Source organism: Rhopalosiphum maidis, chromosome 3 (genome assembly GCF_003676215.2).
Source record: "Rhopalosiphum maidis isolate BTI-1 chromosome 3, ASM367621v3, whole genome shotgun sequence".
NCBI classification, from domain to species: Eukaryota; Metazoa; Arthropoda; class Insecta; order Hemiptera; family Aphididae; genus Rhopalosiphum; species Rhopalosiphum maidis.
Genome location: NC_040879.1, coordinates 11,793,028 through 11,811,927, shown reverse-complemented (window position 1 = coordinate 11,811,927; position 18,900 = coordinate 11,793,028). Strand labels below are relative to the sequence as shown.

At 29.7% G+C, this 18,900-nt stretch overlaps 1 protein-coding gene across 1 annotated transcript in view; it reads right to left on the bottom strand.

Annotated features, from left to right (window-relative positions):
- Positions 1–18,685, bottom strand: part of LOC113559923 (inositol 1,4,5-trisphosphate receptor) — a 30,170-nt gene extending 11,485 nt beyond the window's left edge. The window contains 27 exon segments of the mRNA XM_026965705.1: positions 162–466; positions 619–960; positions 1,029–1,376; positions 1,861–2,292; positions 2,505–2,676; positions 2,832–3,127; positions 3,300–3,574; positions 3,700–3,913; positions 4,441–4,600; positions 4,678–4,833; positions 7,928–8,181; positions 8,265–8,409; positions 8,523–8,842; positions 8,931–9,092; positions 9,094–9,217; positions 9,282–9,386; positions 9,474–9,637; positions 9,709–10,079; positions 10,167–10,308; positions 14,955–15,251; positions 15,967–16,401; positions 16,481–16,567; positions 17,048–17,244; positions 17,351–17,421; positions 17,497–17,669; positions 17,671–17,821; positions 18,146–18,685. Of these exon segments, the coding sequence (XP_026821506.1) occupies positions 162–466; positions 619–960; positions 1,029–1,376; positions 1,861–2,292; positions 2,505–2,676; positions 2,832–3,127; positions 3,300–3,574; positions 3,700–3,913; positions 4,441–4,600; positions 4,678–4,833; positions 7,928–8,181; positions 8,265–8,409; positions 8,523–8,842; positions 8,931–9,092; positions 9,094–9,217; positions 9,282–9,386; positions 9,474–9,637; positions 9,709–10,079; positions 10,167–10,308; positions 14,955–15,251; positions 15,967–16,401; positions 16,481–16,567; positions 17,048–17,244; positions 17,351–17,421; positions 17,497–17,669; positions 17,671–17,706 (5,783 nt within the window). The 5' untranslated portion in view covers positions 17,707–17,821; positions 18,146–18,685.
- Positions 18,686–18,900: the final 215 nt, after the last annotated feature.

Genomic DNA, 18,900 nt, shown 5'->3' with positions numbered 1-18,900 from the left:
TATATATTATATATTATTTTCCATGTGTTGAATATTACATTTTATAGAATTGTATAGTAATATGTATGTAATATATAGAATCACAGCTTTCTAAATGTTATTGGCGATAAATAATTTATTCAGTACACCAAAAAAGCAATTTAATAGATAAATAAACAAACCTTAGAGCATTATGATCATTATTGTCTTCATATTCAGATTCTGCAGCCAACGTCATTCCCTCTCTCAAAGAACAATCTTCTGTTGATAATGTATCTCCAATATCTGAAGCTGACATAAGTGTATTATGATTGGCCTCCTGTTGTTTATCAGATGCTTTTCTACAATCGACTGCCGACACTACCAACATTTGCACGTCTTCTCGATACTGTCGATCACGTTCATTTCGCATCATTTCTACAAATTGTTGGAACGATGCCTTATTGTCATTATAAAACACCAACACGTCTTCGCCGGCATTAAGTAACTAATTAAAAATATAGAATTTATTAATATTATGTATTAATCAAGTGTTAAATGTATATTATAAATGAAAGGGATTTGTAAACCATTTACACTTTCGAATTTCAAATAGCTGTAGTTTTAATTTATATCATTGTAATTCTAATATTAACGTACTTCTTGCATAACCATGTCCTGTGATTTCCTGATGAACTGCTGCTTTTGTATGGCAGCGGCTGCGGCTGCAGCTGCACCATGACGCTGCTTCATGCCACCACTACCATAGTAGTAATTTTCTGGTTCCTGCACTGAGGGATCAGACACTGAGGCGGAGCCTGGTGTAGGTGAACAACAGCCAACTATTGTCTGAAAAAACTCCAAGTATTCGACCCGCTTTCCCTGTGATTCAATACAGTGTATAAAATGTTGGACAACTTTATCACCGCCGCCGCCGCCGATCTCGTTACACAGCACGGGGTTGTCTTTGAATATAGCACAAACGGTACGTGCGTCACGAATCTAATAAAACCACGCAATTGTTTATTTATTTTGCAACGATAAGTTATTATTTTTGATGATTATTTTACCTCAGGATTAAGAAATAGATCCAGGTGTGCATGTAGTAAATGCTGGTTTTGCGGATTACCTAGGCAAAACGATTGAAGAAATTCATGTGCTAGTTCCATCAGACCATCCATACGCCGATCCCCTTTTCGATCGTACGGCACCTGTAGAAGGTCTAACACTACCGTATGTACGCCTACATTACGTAATAGTCGTTGTTCGTGTTTCTTGGGCTTTTTTATCACTGTTGAGCCTATGCTAGACAGAGTTCCTCCAATGAATAAATTCGATCTAGAAGATGATGACTTTAACCCAGTACCCACTGCTGTTGGTACGCAAGTAACGCACAGTTCATTCATTCTGATCAGAATCTATAAGAATATAAAATCGTCATTTAATTTACCAATAACATAAACAACTGTTGATTAATTAACTGCATACATATTAACTATACATTTGTTTTACACAGACTATTGTTTCACTATGTTTGTATCCGCTAGTAGGTTTTTCAAATTATTATTTTTTGAAATAAGAGAGGAAAACTATTGCAGTCTTATAATATAAAGAATGATATATTTAATATAATTTAAAATATTTTATGGTTTGCAAAAATCTATTCCGTTTAACTCAAAATAAAAATGTTGTTTTTGTGTTTTTTTTTTTTTTAGAAATCTTGGAATCTATCATATATATATTTTAAAAGTTCAATTTTTAATAAAAGTAACGTATTTGAATAGTAATATTGTATGCTTAAAAGTGTGGATGAGGCATATTGACTACAAAATTAGCACGAATAAAAAAAAAGACAAATTTGAAGAACTATTCGCCAATACTTTTATTACAGGGTATTGTTACCTTTTGTATTTTTTTGTATTCATCATCTTCGTCTTCTTGTTCATTGCCACCGTCGACTGCAATAGTGTCATAGGCTCCTTTTTCAGTTGTATTTGTAGGTTGACCCAGGGTTGTAACATGGTTACCATTCACTACTGTCGATTGCGATGATGTAGTTTCGCTGGCGTTTGTAGATGACGTTAAAGCCACTGGTGTGGTAGTATCTGTCGTCGTTGTAGATATTTGGTCAATAGACGTGGATGTTTGTTGTTGGTGTTCATCACTGTCATTATGTAATTGTTGGTTACTACCAGTAGCTACTGTAGCAGCAGTCGGTTTATTTGATTTGTAAACCCACAATTCAGATTTCTCCACACTTTGTCGTAACACATCTAAATCTGATTTTATTTGTTTATACGATTCAACGTCAGCGTCCGAAACTAGAAGTTGTACCTGTTAAAAAAAATGACCAGATGGTATTAAATATAGCATAATATATATGACATTTGCTTTATCTTTAAATAGTAAACCATAACAACACTATATTTGATAAGTAAAATTGGCCACTTTATAAATTTATACTATTTGATTTATATTACAAGTACATAATATGAACATTCTTCAAAAATAATTTCGTTTGTGAAGTCATCATTTAGAAGACATACCTGTTTGAACGCTTGTAACACTTCCTGCCGTTGGCTAAAATGCCGGAACAACAAGTGTAATGCTCCCGAGACTAGTGCAGGGTAATCATGCATGGTCAGGTGCAGGAGCACGCGCAAAAACATTCGGCCGCCGTTGTCGTCTAGATCCAAAGCAGCACCACCACACTCTTCGCTATTATTAAATTAATCAAACACACACACGCGCGCGCGTTAATTATAGTTAGTTATCGTGTTTGGGTTAAGGAACAACAGTCAGAATAAACAAATACTACTCAAAAATACCAAACCAAAAACTCAGGGATGTGACATAAGTAATAAGATAAATACCTTTCACCAAATATTCCTTCAGCTTGAGCACCGACTCGTTCCAAATCGATGGACTTATGGTAAAGATGATCAATAAACGCCGATGACGACACAGATGATGATGATGTTGTGGAAGATGCTGTTGTGGTATTGGTAGAATTTGTTGGTGACCCACTTGTTGTGGTTGTCTCCTGCGATAAATTGGAAATGGATGCTGCAGCAGCTACCGCTGCTGACTTTTCAATTTCATCGAATTCCCGTTTAAAAATTGACAGCAAACATCCGATGCGGTAATCTAAGCGAACGTCCAATATAAACTGCATGCAAAACGTTTTCCACGTGAGTAATATTATATGATAAAAAATATAATTTAGTAGGGTATATATAAAATTCAAATTATACACGAATCATACAATAATTATTGTAATAATAGTTTATATAACTTTTTTTTTGTCAGAAAACAAATGACAAATAACTAAGTATACTGACCTGTAATATTTCAATAATTTTCAATTTTGTGTCCATGACCAGGGGATACGCTTCACCACTCACGATTGTTGAACCACTGCTACCAGTGGTCTGCTGGTGTAGTAGTGATGAAGACGATGAACCTGTCGTAGCTGTAGTGACCATACTCAACGTAGATTTTGATTTATTTAATAGCGGTGGTGGATGCCTGCGTCCACTACCTCCACCAAGCGTAAGTCCAGTAACTACAGCACCAACGTCTCCGATGGCCGATCGCATAGCACCAATCCCTTCAGCTGTACAAATATTTAAAAGATACGCCCAATTATAAACTTTTATAGTAAATTTCGTTTCAAAACAATTTAACATTTAAAAATGTGCTAAAACAACAGCTATCTCAGAACTGTATTGCTATCCTTACCTTGCACATCTGCCGATGTTGTCGATGTTGTTGATGTAGCTGCAACCGCCGCCGAAACGCTGTTAACAATATCACTTCCATTTCCACGGCCAACAGCAGCAAAATCGTTTTCTGATACACAATCTAAAATGCTCAATAGCGTTTTCGTGAGTCGGAGCAAGTCACCAAAACTATAGAATCCAAAATAAATCAAGTCTCTGGCCAGCTTAACTACCTATATACACACAAAAACCATTCAAATTCAAAATTAACCAAAGACCTCAATGGCTCAAAATTTGTTTAACTAATAAAAACAGCTGAACAAGGAAGAATCAAAAAAATATAAGTAGGTTTTAAGAATATATCGAAACAACACTGTAGTTATCAATCAAAATTAATCCCAAACATTAGTGAAGTATTTAAATGTTTGAAAAAAATAATTTTGCCATATTTTAAATATCAGTATTTTTTTTTTTATAGATAACACAATACTTAATTCTGCCTTAATCTGTGTAAATCTAAATTTTTTACAGTAGTATTTTAATTTAATTTTTTTTTTGCACTTTTTATATGATGGTTTGTACAATATAAAGTATTTATGAGTAATAATAATAATAAAATAAGTTAAATAAAAATCATAGATAATTATTAATACAAATTTGGTTAAAATAAAATGTATTTCTAAATTTCCATTGAAATAGAGCCTAAAGCTCCATTAGCGGATTTCATAAATAATAATAAATAAATAAACAAATGATTAACCTCAAAAGTCAACTTGTTTTGTTGAGCATCTTGAAAGTTCCACATTTTTGCCACAACATTAAACAAATAGTCCTCAACAAATGCAATTGTTGAGCTAAATCGAGTGCGTACTTGTTGAGCAGCAGCCGTATCATTGTTTAACCTTCTATTGTTATCGTAGCTGTGACAATTTTACAACACTTATTAAATTCAATCATTATACTTAATAATATCAATTAATCATTCTATATTACTTACTCATCAATGCTTATTTTTAATGGAATTTCGGACCACAGTCGAGCGTATTTGACAGGAGTAACAGGTTCCTGAGGGTCACGGTCTACATGCAGGTGCAACATAAGCCGACAAAATGAAGCCCGTAAATCATAACGAACATTCTCATCAGCCATGCATCTGTAAAAATAATAAATATAGTCAATATTTATAACAATTATGTAAACAAATAAAAAAAAAATGAAGTAATAAATAAACAAAAATAAAAAATAAACTTATTTGGAAATAATATCTTAAACTAAAATATAATTAGATGAATTTTAAATTAAAAAGATAAAAAAATAAAACAAAATTAGTCATATAGTTTTGAAATATTAATGTATAATACAATAAATGAATCCATACATTTTCTATGGTTTAAAAGTATTAACTCAATATGTTAGCAGATTTTAGAAATTGTAAAAAAACATTAAATCAAAAATATTAAAACTCAATCCATTGAACCAGAAAACAATAATAAAATTCAACTGTATATTAATATTTGTATTTAAAATGCATATAATTTTAAATATATAAATTTAATATATGTATTGAGAAGTAACATTTTAACAATTCACTGAAATAAAAATACTTTTCAAGTAATTTGATGGAAAATGTAATTTAATTACATTTTATTGTAAGTAATTTATTTGAATTTTAGTTACTTTTTTGTAGTAAAATTACCAAATTACTCATTACTTTATTTTTTCAATATATTTTAATAACCAATTAAAAAACGCTTGCCAAGTCAGAGATCGGCATGCAAACTTTCTTAATTTTCAATTTTTAGAAATTTATTAATTGTATGCAGTATGTATGTATAATGTATTTTATTTTCATTTTCATTTAGTGACGTAGATCTCCGAAACCGGAGAATGGATTTTGTTGTTTAGAGTCTTGTTAGATTCACATTTGTTAGGAAAAGTGCAATGAGAATTTTCAGAACTTAATCTTTAATAGTTAATTCACTACAGAGCTTCAAAAAAAATTAAAACACATTTTATTGGGCATTTTTTATGTTTCTCAGCTTTATAGATTTGTAGTGAGTTAACGATTGAAGGTAAAGTTCTGAAAATCTTCACTGCACTTCTACTAGCCAATGTGAATCTAATAAGATCCCAAATAACAAAATCCCTTCTTCAGTTTCGTTAATCTATCACTGAAAATCCAGCAAAAAATAACTATTTTTTTAACTGAAAAATTAAATAATTTTTTTTGAAAATTTTTAATCCCATATTTTGTATGTACTTGATAATCCCTTTTTAATGAGCTATCAACCAACTTTTAGCTATAATAGTTTTGGAGAAAAGTTAAAAAATAGAAATTTTGGGACTGTTTACGCCGACGTTTTTGTGGATTCAAATTGTTATACCACTTGGTGTAATATTCTATGTTAAAGCTAGCTTAATTATCCACCTACTCATTATAACTGAGTTACATTTTTATCATTTTCCTATTTAACACAAATTCTTGAAGTTTTAAAAATTTGAATTTTTTCATTTCAATTACCAGACTTACTTGATTAAAATCAAGAAAATAATATATACAAATTTATAACAAGTATGACTGATAATTAAATTTTCGTAATTAATACTTGACAAAAGTTTTATTTTTAAAGTTGTAATTTTAAAAAAGAATTTAAAAAAAATGTATTAATATTTAAACAAAAATTAAATAGAATAAAGAAGAAAATGTGGTTAACAGTTATAGGTTTTTTTGATTCTCAAATAAATCTAACTATATAAATATGAAATGAAAATCTTGGTATAGGGTAAATTCAGGAAGTACTTATCAGATCTTTTAGATTTTTTTTTAAACCAAATAGTTTATCAAGGAGAAGGTTTCCATCTAAATTAACAATTTATAAATTAAAGTGATATAATATTTATATTTCATTATAAAACCCCAATTGCATCGTTTGTCACATTAAGCCTAAGTCTAAGTAATATTCAATATAAATAGATCATACTAATAAGAGTTTATAGTTGTATTAGTCTAATATAGTATTATATTAACTAATATATCTTGTATAAAAAAAATTGGTGTAAGACGGGTATGATGTTTTGATGCATTCCGAAACTACTCAACTGATTTTGATGTAATTATGATCTACTCGTATAGGTATGTATAAATTTGTCTTCGTCTTAAGATATTATAGTTTTTATCTCGATTAATATATTACGTCTTTATTATGTTTAGGGCTGTATGAGTAGTTAATTAATCGATTGAAATAATGCAACGCACGGCGGGACATTTATGTAAAGTTGATGTGTCGGAAATATCATCTATACCAGCGTTTCCCAAACTCTTGTTTGAGCTGGCCCAGTAATTAACATTTTTCCCCTTCGTGACTCATCAAAATATTTTACATTTATCATTGTGTAAAAAAGGCAAAATAAAACAGATTTGAATGTTCACATAGAATTTTATGATAACATTGAAGCGTTAATTTGTAACAACAATATAATAATGAATTTATTTCAACTAAAAAGTTCAAATTATCAAACGAAATGATAAATAATAAAATTCTGCGACCGGTATTATACTTTGGTATCCCCAAAAGTGGGTCGTGACCCACTATTTTGAAAAACGCTGATCTATACACCAAATCAGAAACCAAAAATAGTTTTAATCCTCATGCTAAACGTTAGCATTAGGCAACCAAACTTAACACGAATGCATTTTGTACGGGCAACAATGTGCACGGCTACAGCTAGTATTTTATATAATTTCATCATTTTTATTATCATTACCTAGTTCATGTATTGACAGCACTAATTATAAGCTTCAGTGATATATTTGAAAAAAATAAAATTAAAATAGCTTTCAACTGTAATTATGTTACTTTTTTAATTTAAAAGTTATGTAACTTAAAAAAAAATAAAAAATATATAAGAAAAATAAGAAAATTAAATTTTTATAGGAAATTCATAATTTAATTTAATCAGGAACAAAAAGTAACTTCTCTAATATTGAGTTGATTGGTAATCAATTCTTTTTAATCCTATAACTCTAAAGAAAATGTTGAACGCTAAAAACACATGATATAACTAAGTGACTATTAATATTTAAAATTAATTATTTATTTGTTCTACGTTAAGGACAAATAATAAAGGAATATTTTTTTGAGATGTAATTACCTATTTTTTGACTATATTTGAAATAAACTATATATTACAGTTACTTTGATAAATTGAAAGACAGCAATGAAAGTATTACTATGTATTATACATACTTAAGTATTAAGTCGATATCTAGATGTGGTGAAAGATTGTTCAGTGCCAAATATTGACGGTTTAAGCACATATTTGAGAACAGGTCCAATTGATGTCGATAGTATTCAAGCAGATGCCAATCATCATAACCATTACAGTTTTTTGCTGCTGCTGTTGCAGCTGCACCAGTTTTATTGTGTTGGTGTAGATGCTGTAGTTGCTGTAACTGCCAGCGACGAGCCTCTGCTGATAGGTCAACCAACGATTTGAAATTCTATTTTCAATATATATATTAATAAATATATTATTATTGTTTGTCACTAGTTTTTTCAGATGTAAAAAATCGAATTAAACAACCTTTCCATTATTCCAAGATAACATGACCACCTGGTCATCATTTAAGTCAGAATCCGAAAAATCAGCATTAGTCAATTCGTGAATATTAAATGAAGGAGCTGTTCCAACTTTGCTCTGTTGACGCTGTACCAATCGCTTCATCATTCTTAGGTAAGAAAAAATATTAACAAACAATATAAATAAATGTTCATTAAACAGCAATGAACACAAATGCATCATTAAATGTATTTTATAGAAAAAAGTAATGAAACAGCTTACCTGGTTTCTATAAGAATGTCCCGAGAACCACTTAACAGCACACTTTTACATATCAGTTCCTGTGTGATGGCAATGGCTTTCTTATTCGATATGCATAAGTCACTTAGATAATCAAGGAATCTGGGTGCAGACTGACTAAATCCTCCACCGCCACCATTTTTTAACCTTACTAGGCCAACAAACGTCTCAATTTCTGCAGCTGTGATGTGTTTTTCAAGCAGTTTTCGATTATTGTGCAATAGTGCCGTTATTGTGTCCTCGGCAAGAATGTCAAGACCTATTTGTTTTTGCATGAACCCAAAATGTTTGGCAATGTATTCCTATAAATTTTTACAATATTTATTTAAACATATTAAAACTGTAAAATAATATAATAATAAAATATATATCTATTATATTAGGCAACACCTGATTTTTTCGATAATCGTGCTGACTAAGTCGCAATATACGATAACATAGCCGGAACATGTATTTATATGCAGCCGCATATTTTTGGTTATCTCCATCTGGAGATTCAGTTGTTGTTATTAATGCAGCAGCAGCTACTCCGCCACAATTATCTCGTACACCTATTACTTCCATTATTGTTTCCTCCACTACTAGAGTTTATGACATTATCCATTACAAATGGAGCTTGTAGTATCTTGAAAAGTTGCTTGAGTATGTCTTGTTCACGGAGCAATTTTTGCCGGTCTCTATTTATATTAATAATAAATTTATTAACAGCATAAATCATAATACAAATTGATAAAAAGCTACCTATTTGGATTGGCTACTACCAATTCCAATGCTTCTGATTTGTTTTGTTCATTTTCCATATCAGCCACAAAGTAAACAATATCTTGAAGCAGCGTTGTGACAGCCCTTTATTTTTAAAGAGAAACAAAAATGCAAGTAGTGTTATAACAATAACAACACTGTTAAGATTGACTGTTTAATTTTTTAAGTTACCGTCTTTCATTAGCTGATATTGAACCATTTTCTAATAACTTGGCACTGTTACACGCCAACACTTTACATGCATCATTGGCAAAATCCAAGTCACGCACCTCAGACGGTGATACTGGTATCAGGGCAAATGCCTCTTTGTCATCTTTAACTGGAGCACAGCCAACCTTTTTTAATTCATACATAACAATTTTAATCAGTTATTATAAAAATAATATTTAAAAACAATATTAGGTACTTTAGACATGACTGGTTTATCTTCATCCTTGTCTATAGGAATTGAAGTGCTGTGGACCCATGTATTGGTACACAAATGATGGAGACGAACATATGAAGACTGTGGCACTACTGAGTCTAAGTTGGCTGGTTGATGATGATGTTGAATTGCCATTGTTGTAGAACCATAACCTCCTCCATAACCTGAAATTGCTGGTGTTCCAGATGATCCACCGTATGCCGGAGTGCCACCTGATTGTAATTGCCGGGCAGCCATTCTACTTTGACCACTTCGGCCCTGGTACAATGTTGTAGGATCAAGTTCAAATAATGAAGATATCTCATTGGAATGTGGCACTGATACCAAATGATAAACAGGTCCACCATGAACATCTAAGTATATAAATCATCACAGAGAAGATTAAATATTTAACAAATAAACCAATAAAAATATAAACAAAATTTAAAAAATTAAAGAACCTCTGAGTTTTGATCGCATTTGATCCATAGTCTCGTCGTCATCTATTTCAGCAGCTAGGTAATGGCCGGTAGCAAGGTGTTTAAACCGAAATAGACAGTTCCAATGGCCGGCACCACCACGACAAGGATCGTGTTGCACTACCTGAATATAAAAAAAACGTTTCTATTAATTTTTTTTAATATATACTTAAAATACTAGGATATTTGTTTATAAAACTAAAGATTTTAGAAAAAGCAATAAAATATTAGTATAAAATAAATTTGGGAAACAGTCTTTTTGTAGAAACAACACATCAAAAACTACTAGGTCTACAACTAATAACAGTGTCAGTATGATAAGCAACTCCAAAAATGATAATAATGCCCGTGTATATTATTATTACATATACGTGAATATTGTGATATACAACAGACACACAGTCGTGCATGAACTGAGTTATCATGATTCACGTTGACAAATTACTTCAAGTGACACTTTTACGATAAAAAACTATATTAAGATAAATCATATTATGTATGAAATAGAATGTAGATTAAAAAGAGCCACCATAATAACAGAAATAAACAATTAGCAGAAACGTTTTAAAAGTAATTTAAACCACATGGAAATTAACTATAAAAAGGTCTGAACGAGTTTGTCTGGGGGTCTATACGAGTTAATTTTACAGTGTTTATATTAAGAATAACCAAAAAAAATTATTGGAGAGTCCAAAAGTAAAAGTAAAATTATACCTATGATGGATTGATGGATAAACAATTTGTATTTTTTGTATTGTGTTTATTTATGTTATTAAGGGGCCCCTCCTTACTGCCGTAAATTTGAGTTAAAAAACCTTAGATTTTGACAAAATTAAAGATAGTTTAAGATGTTCGATTTAATATAATAGGAGAAAAATACAATTACAAGTTTTCATTTATAATATAATAAGATGTTTTAAATATTTTTTATAATGATAATTATTATTTTTATATGATGTTAAATTAATATTAAGCATAATTTATAAACGAATAGCGACATTAATAACCATTTTTCTACCAAATTCTTTCTTGGTTACTGGCATATTCAGATTTACTGATTGTTTTAGACGTGTTTCAAACGCGGTGTTTGATAGCTATATGACAGGGTGATAATTTTTTAAATCTAAATTAAAAATATAATTAAGGATATTCTATATATATATATATAAGTCATTGAGGTTTTTTAAATTAAATGTATTGTAAAGATCATCTACATGAAAATGATGCGATTTTAATTAATAGTATAAAACTCAACAGTGGTCAGTGAGTTTAATGTAATAATAAGCGGATTTAAAACAACTTTGATGCATTTCCCTAAACAACAATACCATAGCTAATAATTAAAAAGACTAACTAAAAGATTACACAAGTGCTAAAGCTAAATAGATTGCACGTAAGGTGTTGATGTTGAGGATATCTTTTAACAATTTTAATTTATAAAACAATTAGAAATTTTAAAATATGAATTTTTTCAAATCATAATTAAAATTAAAATCAGAAGTGTTTCGTACGATCTACAGACTAGGTACAGACATTTTTCAATATTTTTTCAAAATTAAGATCAAAAAACGTTAATTAACTTAAATTTTGTCAAATCAGTAAGTAAGTTGTCGTAAAATTCGTGAATTTTTATTGTTATCAAGTTATAGACATGTGCATGCGAGTACGAGAGTGGAATACGTTGGCGGCGGCATTGAATTTCACTCATACTAATAATCATTTACAACTAACACATAGATTTCGGGCAGCTAAAACGAGATAATGATTTTCCTAAATGTTGTCCCTTAAATAATAACCGTTTAATAAACCGATTATTTTAATCGTGCTTAATAGTTGAAAAAGGTTGAGAGCCCTATTCTAAATCATTAAAAATAATATAATTATAATATTATATTTATTTTACAATACATAATATATTATTTTGTGTGTGTGTAATTAACAGTAGAAAAATACTTTAATTTTAAACTTCAATATTTTTTTCTATTAATTGGTATTAAAGATCGAGATTGAAAATTTCTAGTAATTTCCTTAATAATTTGGAAAAACAAAAATAAAAAAAATAAGGAAAAACCGAATTTTTAAACAAAATGAGTTTTCAATGATAAAATCCAGTAATTGATTTTCTAATTTTAATTTTTAAAGTTGGGAATTAAAATATATATGGTTTTTATAATGTCATGTTCTAAATAAGTAATATATGGTATACATATTGTATATAAATTATATAATTTAAAATATAATATATAGTTTTTATATTATGTTCTAAATAAATTTATGGTATAAGAAATTAAAAAATTGAGTCCTAGAAAAAAATGTTAGTACGCATAAATCTTATGTTTTATAATCGAGTTATTAAATTATTAGTATATTTCGTCATTTGTTTTGTTTTTCTTTACCGAGCGTAGTTTTCTTTTTTTGTATTGTACTACGTAATTTAATATGTGTATCAGACTGTACTTGTAATAGTTCATCAACAAAACAGAATTATTCAAAATTAAATTGTATAAATACAAAATATTTAAGTTTTAAGTTTTTAATATTTTAGACCTAGTCATGCCAATGGTTTCTAGCCAGGACCTAACTTACCACTTACAAAATTAACACAAATTACGGCGGACTCAATTTATCTAACCCCATCTATACATTCTAAAATGTTGAAAATATTTTTACAGTATTAAACTCTCTTTATGAATATGTGAAATTTATGATGTATTTTCTCAATGATTGTTAACAAAACAATGTTTGTTTAGTTGAAAAACTTACAAATTTAATACAAGTTGTTATTACTCAACTTAAAAAAAAAGTTAAGCGGCAAAAATTTTAATGGTTTTTTGAAGCAAAATGTTAATGAAATAGTATATATTCATGCGTAAAATTACGATTACTCATAAAAATATTTTCTTATTTTCATTTAAAAACGAATTACAGTATAGGTTCTTAAAATTTTCACTAAAAACTAAAATTAGCAATTTCTATAGATGTAGTATAATGTCAAAATATAATGATTCTTTTTAATTTATTTTTAAACATTTAACTAGTTTATTGTATGAATATCAATAAGAAAATTGTCACTTAGTCGAAAAATTTGAACATTTAATATCAGGTAAGTTTCTCATAAATAGATCATTCTGAAACTAAACAATTCTAGAAAATATATAATCTCATTTTTTTAAAAAAGATATTTAAATTTCATATTTTGATAAAATTCGATATTTAAACAATGAATAACCATTTTGATAATTGTATTGTAATTTAAAAACTGTATATTATAACTTGAAACTTAAATCTGTTATTATTTATTTAATTCTATATACATAATGTAGTGTTTGGAGCATTTAGATTAATTGTATACGTTTTTGATTATTTTTCCATGATTTAATTCGCATCATCCTAGTCGTTCGACGATTATGACTACTACATTTAAGACTTAAAATTTATTAACAATATTCTAAGATATTAATATATTAACCTATCAAAATTTATATCACATTAATAATATTATAAAAACAATGTTTTCAAATTTAAAAAAAAATTAAATTAAATCAACGAAAAAAAAAGTAAAAAAAAAACATATCATTAAATAATATTTTGGATAGTATACTTAGTAATATGAGTTGATACTTTATGAATTCAAAGTAAATATAAACTTTAAGTGACGAGTGAGTTACTCAATGATGAACATTCGACACATACAACTATACAACTACAAAGTGGTTACCTACCTTATTTTTCATCTTTATAAATTTAAGTAATATAGTAATATATTGGTGTATAGGTATATATGAAACAAATTTTGTTGAATCGAATACCTATTAAAAATATAAATTCCTAACTTATGTCTTAGGAATCCTAAGATATAAACAGGGTGATTTTGTTATCAAAAAACATTCATTTTTAAAAATCTGTTAATATTTTGGGAAATATTTTTTTTCTAATTTCTAGTTGAAATAAAGCATTTAAAAAAAAAACGTATTTTTTATCATTATACATAATTTTTTCGATTCTTTAAATATTATAATAATAACATACATTTTTAATGTAATATTCTAAAGCAATATACTTTTTAGTGTATTTTGGTACGTAAAAATCGAAAATCGGATGAGTAGAAAATAAGCTATAAGTATTTAAAGTTAAGATGAGTAGAGTAGTAGACCAACATTTTCCTGTATCCAGAATCCCTCTACTATAACACTCCCATACTAAAAAAGTAAAAACTTTAAATACATAAAACTCATGAGCTACTCGTTTGTATTTTGATTTTTATATATAATAATACTCCAAAAATATTCTGTTTTAAAATACGAAATTAAAAATGTTTATTTTTATTCAAAGAAGATAAAAATTTAAACATTTAGAGGTAAAAAATATTTAAAATATATATATATAATTTCAACTGTAATTATATAAATAAAAATATTTCAATAATGTTAATACATTTTGAAATAATGAATATTGTTTAATAAGTGAATCACCTGTCATAGATTTATTAAGTTCTGAGTCCTTAGATATATATATATATTATAAAATAAGAAATATTCAATTAATGATCTCAAGTCTTAGTATAATAGTTTAATATACTATTTTATTAAGATTTATTTTTTATTTACTAAGTACAAAGAAAAACTACACATTTAGCCTGATTTATATACTCTTACAGAAATGTAATCTTTTAATCAATTAAAAAAAAAACTATTATTGTAATGTCTATAATTAATCAATTTATATTTAAACAAATACATAATGGCAATAATTATAACAAATTTAACATACCTCCACTTCCCAAAGTGCTTTGCTCGATGTGGCAGCCGTGGCTGAAGTCCGCCCTGTAGTTCGTAAGAATACATGTTGTTGTCTTTTATATTCATCCATTGTAAGAAACTTTTCTTGTTCAGCATGAAATAATCGTAGAACGTCTCCTCCTTTCAACACATCATCTTGATTATCTCGGTGCTCCATGAATAAAGTGACCTTCCATGACTGTTGTTGATACTGTTGAATTTGTTGATTGTTACCATGTTGAACATGATGATGGATGGATGAGCCTGTGGCAGCATTGACAACGTTTACCTGAATCCCATAAAGTTATAATATTGTATGTATAATAATTGTATTGTAAAAATATTGAAGTTTTCTATCTTATTTTATATATTATAATATATATATGTAAACATAATATGTTAGGTTACATAAATGCTTATGGTAATAGATATGTGGTAAAATCATTTTTTTTTTTACTGATTTTTAATCATATTGACTTATAAATAATTCGGGAATCTAACATAAAAAGAAGAAAAAATTATAATACTTATACAAATAAGTATTTATTCCAATATTTTAATGTTGACAACTTTTAAGTATTTTAATAATGATTATTTTCTGAAAATGTTGATGGTTTAATTAATTTCATTCATTTTGGTTATATTATTTAGTATGACCATTTATAGTTAAGTAAATTTATAAGACACTTTTAAAAATTGCACAGCTGTTTTTATTTTTTATGGCGTGAATAATATCTAAAAATAGCTAAAATACCTATGAATTAATATTTAATATAATCCTGCATTTAAATCAGTGCTATTGTTATGTTCTTAAGTAAATTAAGTATGAAGATAAATTTTATAGATAAAATTATTAATTTTATATTACACTAATAGCATACAATAGTTGACTATGACAATAAAACATAATTTAAGAACAATATTATATAAAAGATACATATATTAAGTAACATAATAACTGTTCAAATATAGGAGCATAATATGAAGATAAAAATATTACTGACCTCTTTGCAGCCTGGATTGTCGGGAAGCTCATAATTTCCAGCAACGTGCAACGCAACTTGTTGTTGTTGATGATTATAGTAGCCACCACCTCCAAAGCTGCTACTACCAAATGAACCAACACCGCCGAATCCTCCTCCTCCACCAAATCCACTGCCTCCTCCGAAGCCAAATCCCATTGTACCACCCATGGCACCTCCCAAACCAGGTGTACCAAGTGACGCACCACCACCGCCCACACAGGCTGGCACCATGGTGACTTTATCTCCGAGAACAACATTATCACCAGTGGAACGCAGCTTATAAAATGGCATCACATACCACCATGAGCCCTCATTACCGTTTGCATCAAGGTAAACGCGCATAGCGTTTTTTTCTAACAGGGCAGGTAGACGTTTGTTCACAGTCAAGTATTTATTGGATTTTAAGTGTAAAAGCTGTAATGGGAAGAATTGTTGTAAATATAACTAAGTAAAAATTGATATGAATGAATATTGTAATATTGCTGTAGTATACCTGTACAACAGTGCCATATTGGATTACAGTCCCCAATAATTTACGGTTCTCTGACTCATTCTGGCGCTTCTCTATCTCAGCAGCATGCTAAAAATGTGTGACAGTCAAATTTGATATTCAATACAGAAAATAATATGTAAACAGAAAAATGTATAATTTTTGATTTGATAAAGATGTATATCATATGGCAATTAGTAAAGAAGTATAAAAATGTAACAATTCATTAAAAATATTTTATTTAAAAATAATTTTCTTGACTTAATAATATGTGCAATTACTATGCATGCTATGCTTACCAATTTGTAATTTAATGTCTTACATATCATAGTAATTTATATAGTTGTACATTTAATCTGAATATTTTGATACACATAGAATACGTACATTGAAATCAGTGAAACTTAGCAAGATATTAAATAATTAAAAATATAACTATTATTCATTTTATGCCAATATATATATATATAGTAATCTATGTATTAGTCTATTATTATGTGTAGTATAATAGTAAAATTATATATATATACTATTGCCTATACATTTATGAAGTGTGTACAGGATACTTACATGCAGACGCTTAATTAAAACAGTATCTGTAGCTATCGGAGGTCCTACTGTTGTCGTTGGTCCCAACGGTCCTATCCCGGGTGGAAATCCATTACCACCCAAACGTTGATGTTGCTGAAGCTGTTGTTGTTTGGCTGCTTTCCAAAATTGCTTTTGTGCCGAATACCGATTCATTGGACACATCATAAAAAGACAGTCTAGAGAAAAAATATTTTAAAAAACCCATATAAATATCACTTATAAAAACAAAAATATTCTTGTATGTATTACTATACTATATTATATATATATGTACACACACACCTCGGAATTTTTTTGGTGGATTGTTTAGATCCCCTGCTTCAGGACAAACAACAGCTCTATCATCCACTAGACTATTAATTAAAAAAAATATATATATTTCAGTATATACAATATCATAAATATTAAAATATTATTTTTATAATTACCCCAAGGTGCTCAGGAAGCCTGACACACTGCCTTCTGAGTACAGCGATACCACATCACCCAAGTGCAAAAAGCTACTGGCAGCTGAGGAGGACGAAGATGCAGCCGCTGCTGCTGCAGAGGAAGCAGCAGCTGCAGCTGCAGCAGCCGCCGCGGCTGCGGCAGCGGCTGACGTACTGGTGCCCGCCACCACCTCCTGGTGAAATCATCATCTTAATGACTTTTTTTTGTTATCTGTAACTTTTAAACATATGCTATGTGCTATCGACCTTCGATTACACTAATGATGAAATAATCCATGATAGTCTGGACTCAGTATCTCTGACACTGTAAAATAAATAAAAAACACATACACTATTGTTGTATTTTTTTAACAAAACTATAGGTGCAATACAATCTTATACTAAAAGACCATTGTAAGCCAACCAGAGCTATTTAATTCATAATAATCGATCGGATAAAAAACGGGTAGCCAAAAATGGGAGTGTTTTGTCAATTGAATTGCAAACTTCACAACAATGTAAAAAGTCTGCAAACGCCCAAATAGGAATTTAATTTTCGATTGTGATTACTTGGGCCTTATAATAATCGGGAGGAGGACGCATGTATTGCCATAATATCGTGAACGATTGCTAATCAATTTGTGGTTACCTGTGAGCGGAAAAATACAGATCGCAAAGGAAACCGTAAGGTGTCGCAACCGACAGATATTTGAGTTATTATTGTCGCACAGAGGAGTCGGGAGTGTTGAACCGGCTCAACAAGTCCGATCCAAAGTCCATAGATGAGCACGGCGCTCGGAAGAGCGGACCGCGGCACCACCACCGCCGAACACAAGTCTGACCGACCAAACCGTCCGTCGCTGACGTCAACGCCGTTGAGCAGCAATAGGCCGAAGGACTTTAAATATCCGACGTGTGGAATACGGACGGAAAAGTCGCCACGGGCGTTGAACAATTATTGTACCATTCGTACTCTCAACACGACTAAAATGTCGTATTAAAACTCACGCACACATACGAACTAAGAAACGCATACACAAATACACACAAACACACAACAGATACGCAGTACTGCGAAACCGATAAATCAAATTCACGTTGACGGCGAGCTTAATACGCGTACCGCCGCGACTGACGACCGTATTAGTTATGTTTTATATTAGGCGTTATTAATAATATTTTACGGTGTTATTTTGATGCATGTAATATTACATGTAAATATTATATATATATATATATATATATATGTGTGTGTGTGTGTGTGTGTGTGTGTGTTGATGTACGTGTGTGCGTGATATCAGATGCCAATCGCTCTACGACTTTATCAGGACAGGTCCGCAGTCCGACGGTAAGCCGCCGAGTCGGCGACGTGGTTATCAACCGCTACTGTTATCATTCACGAAA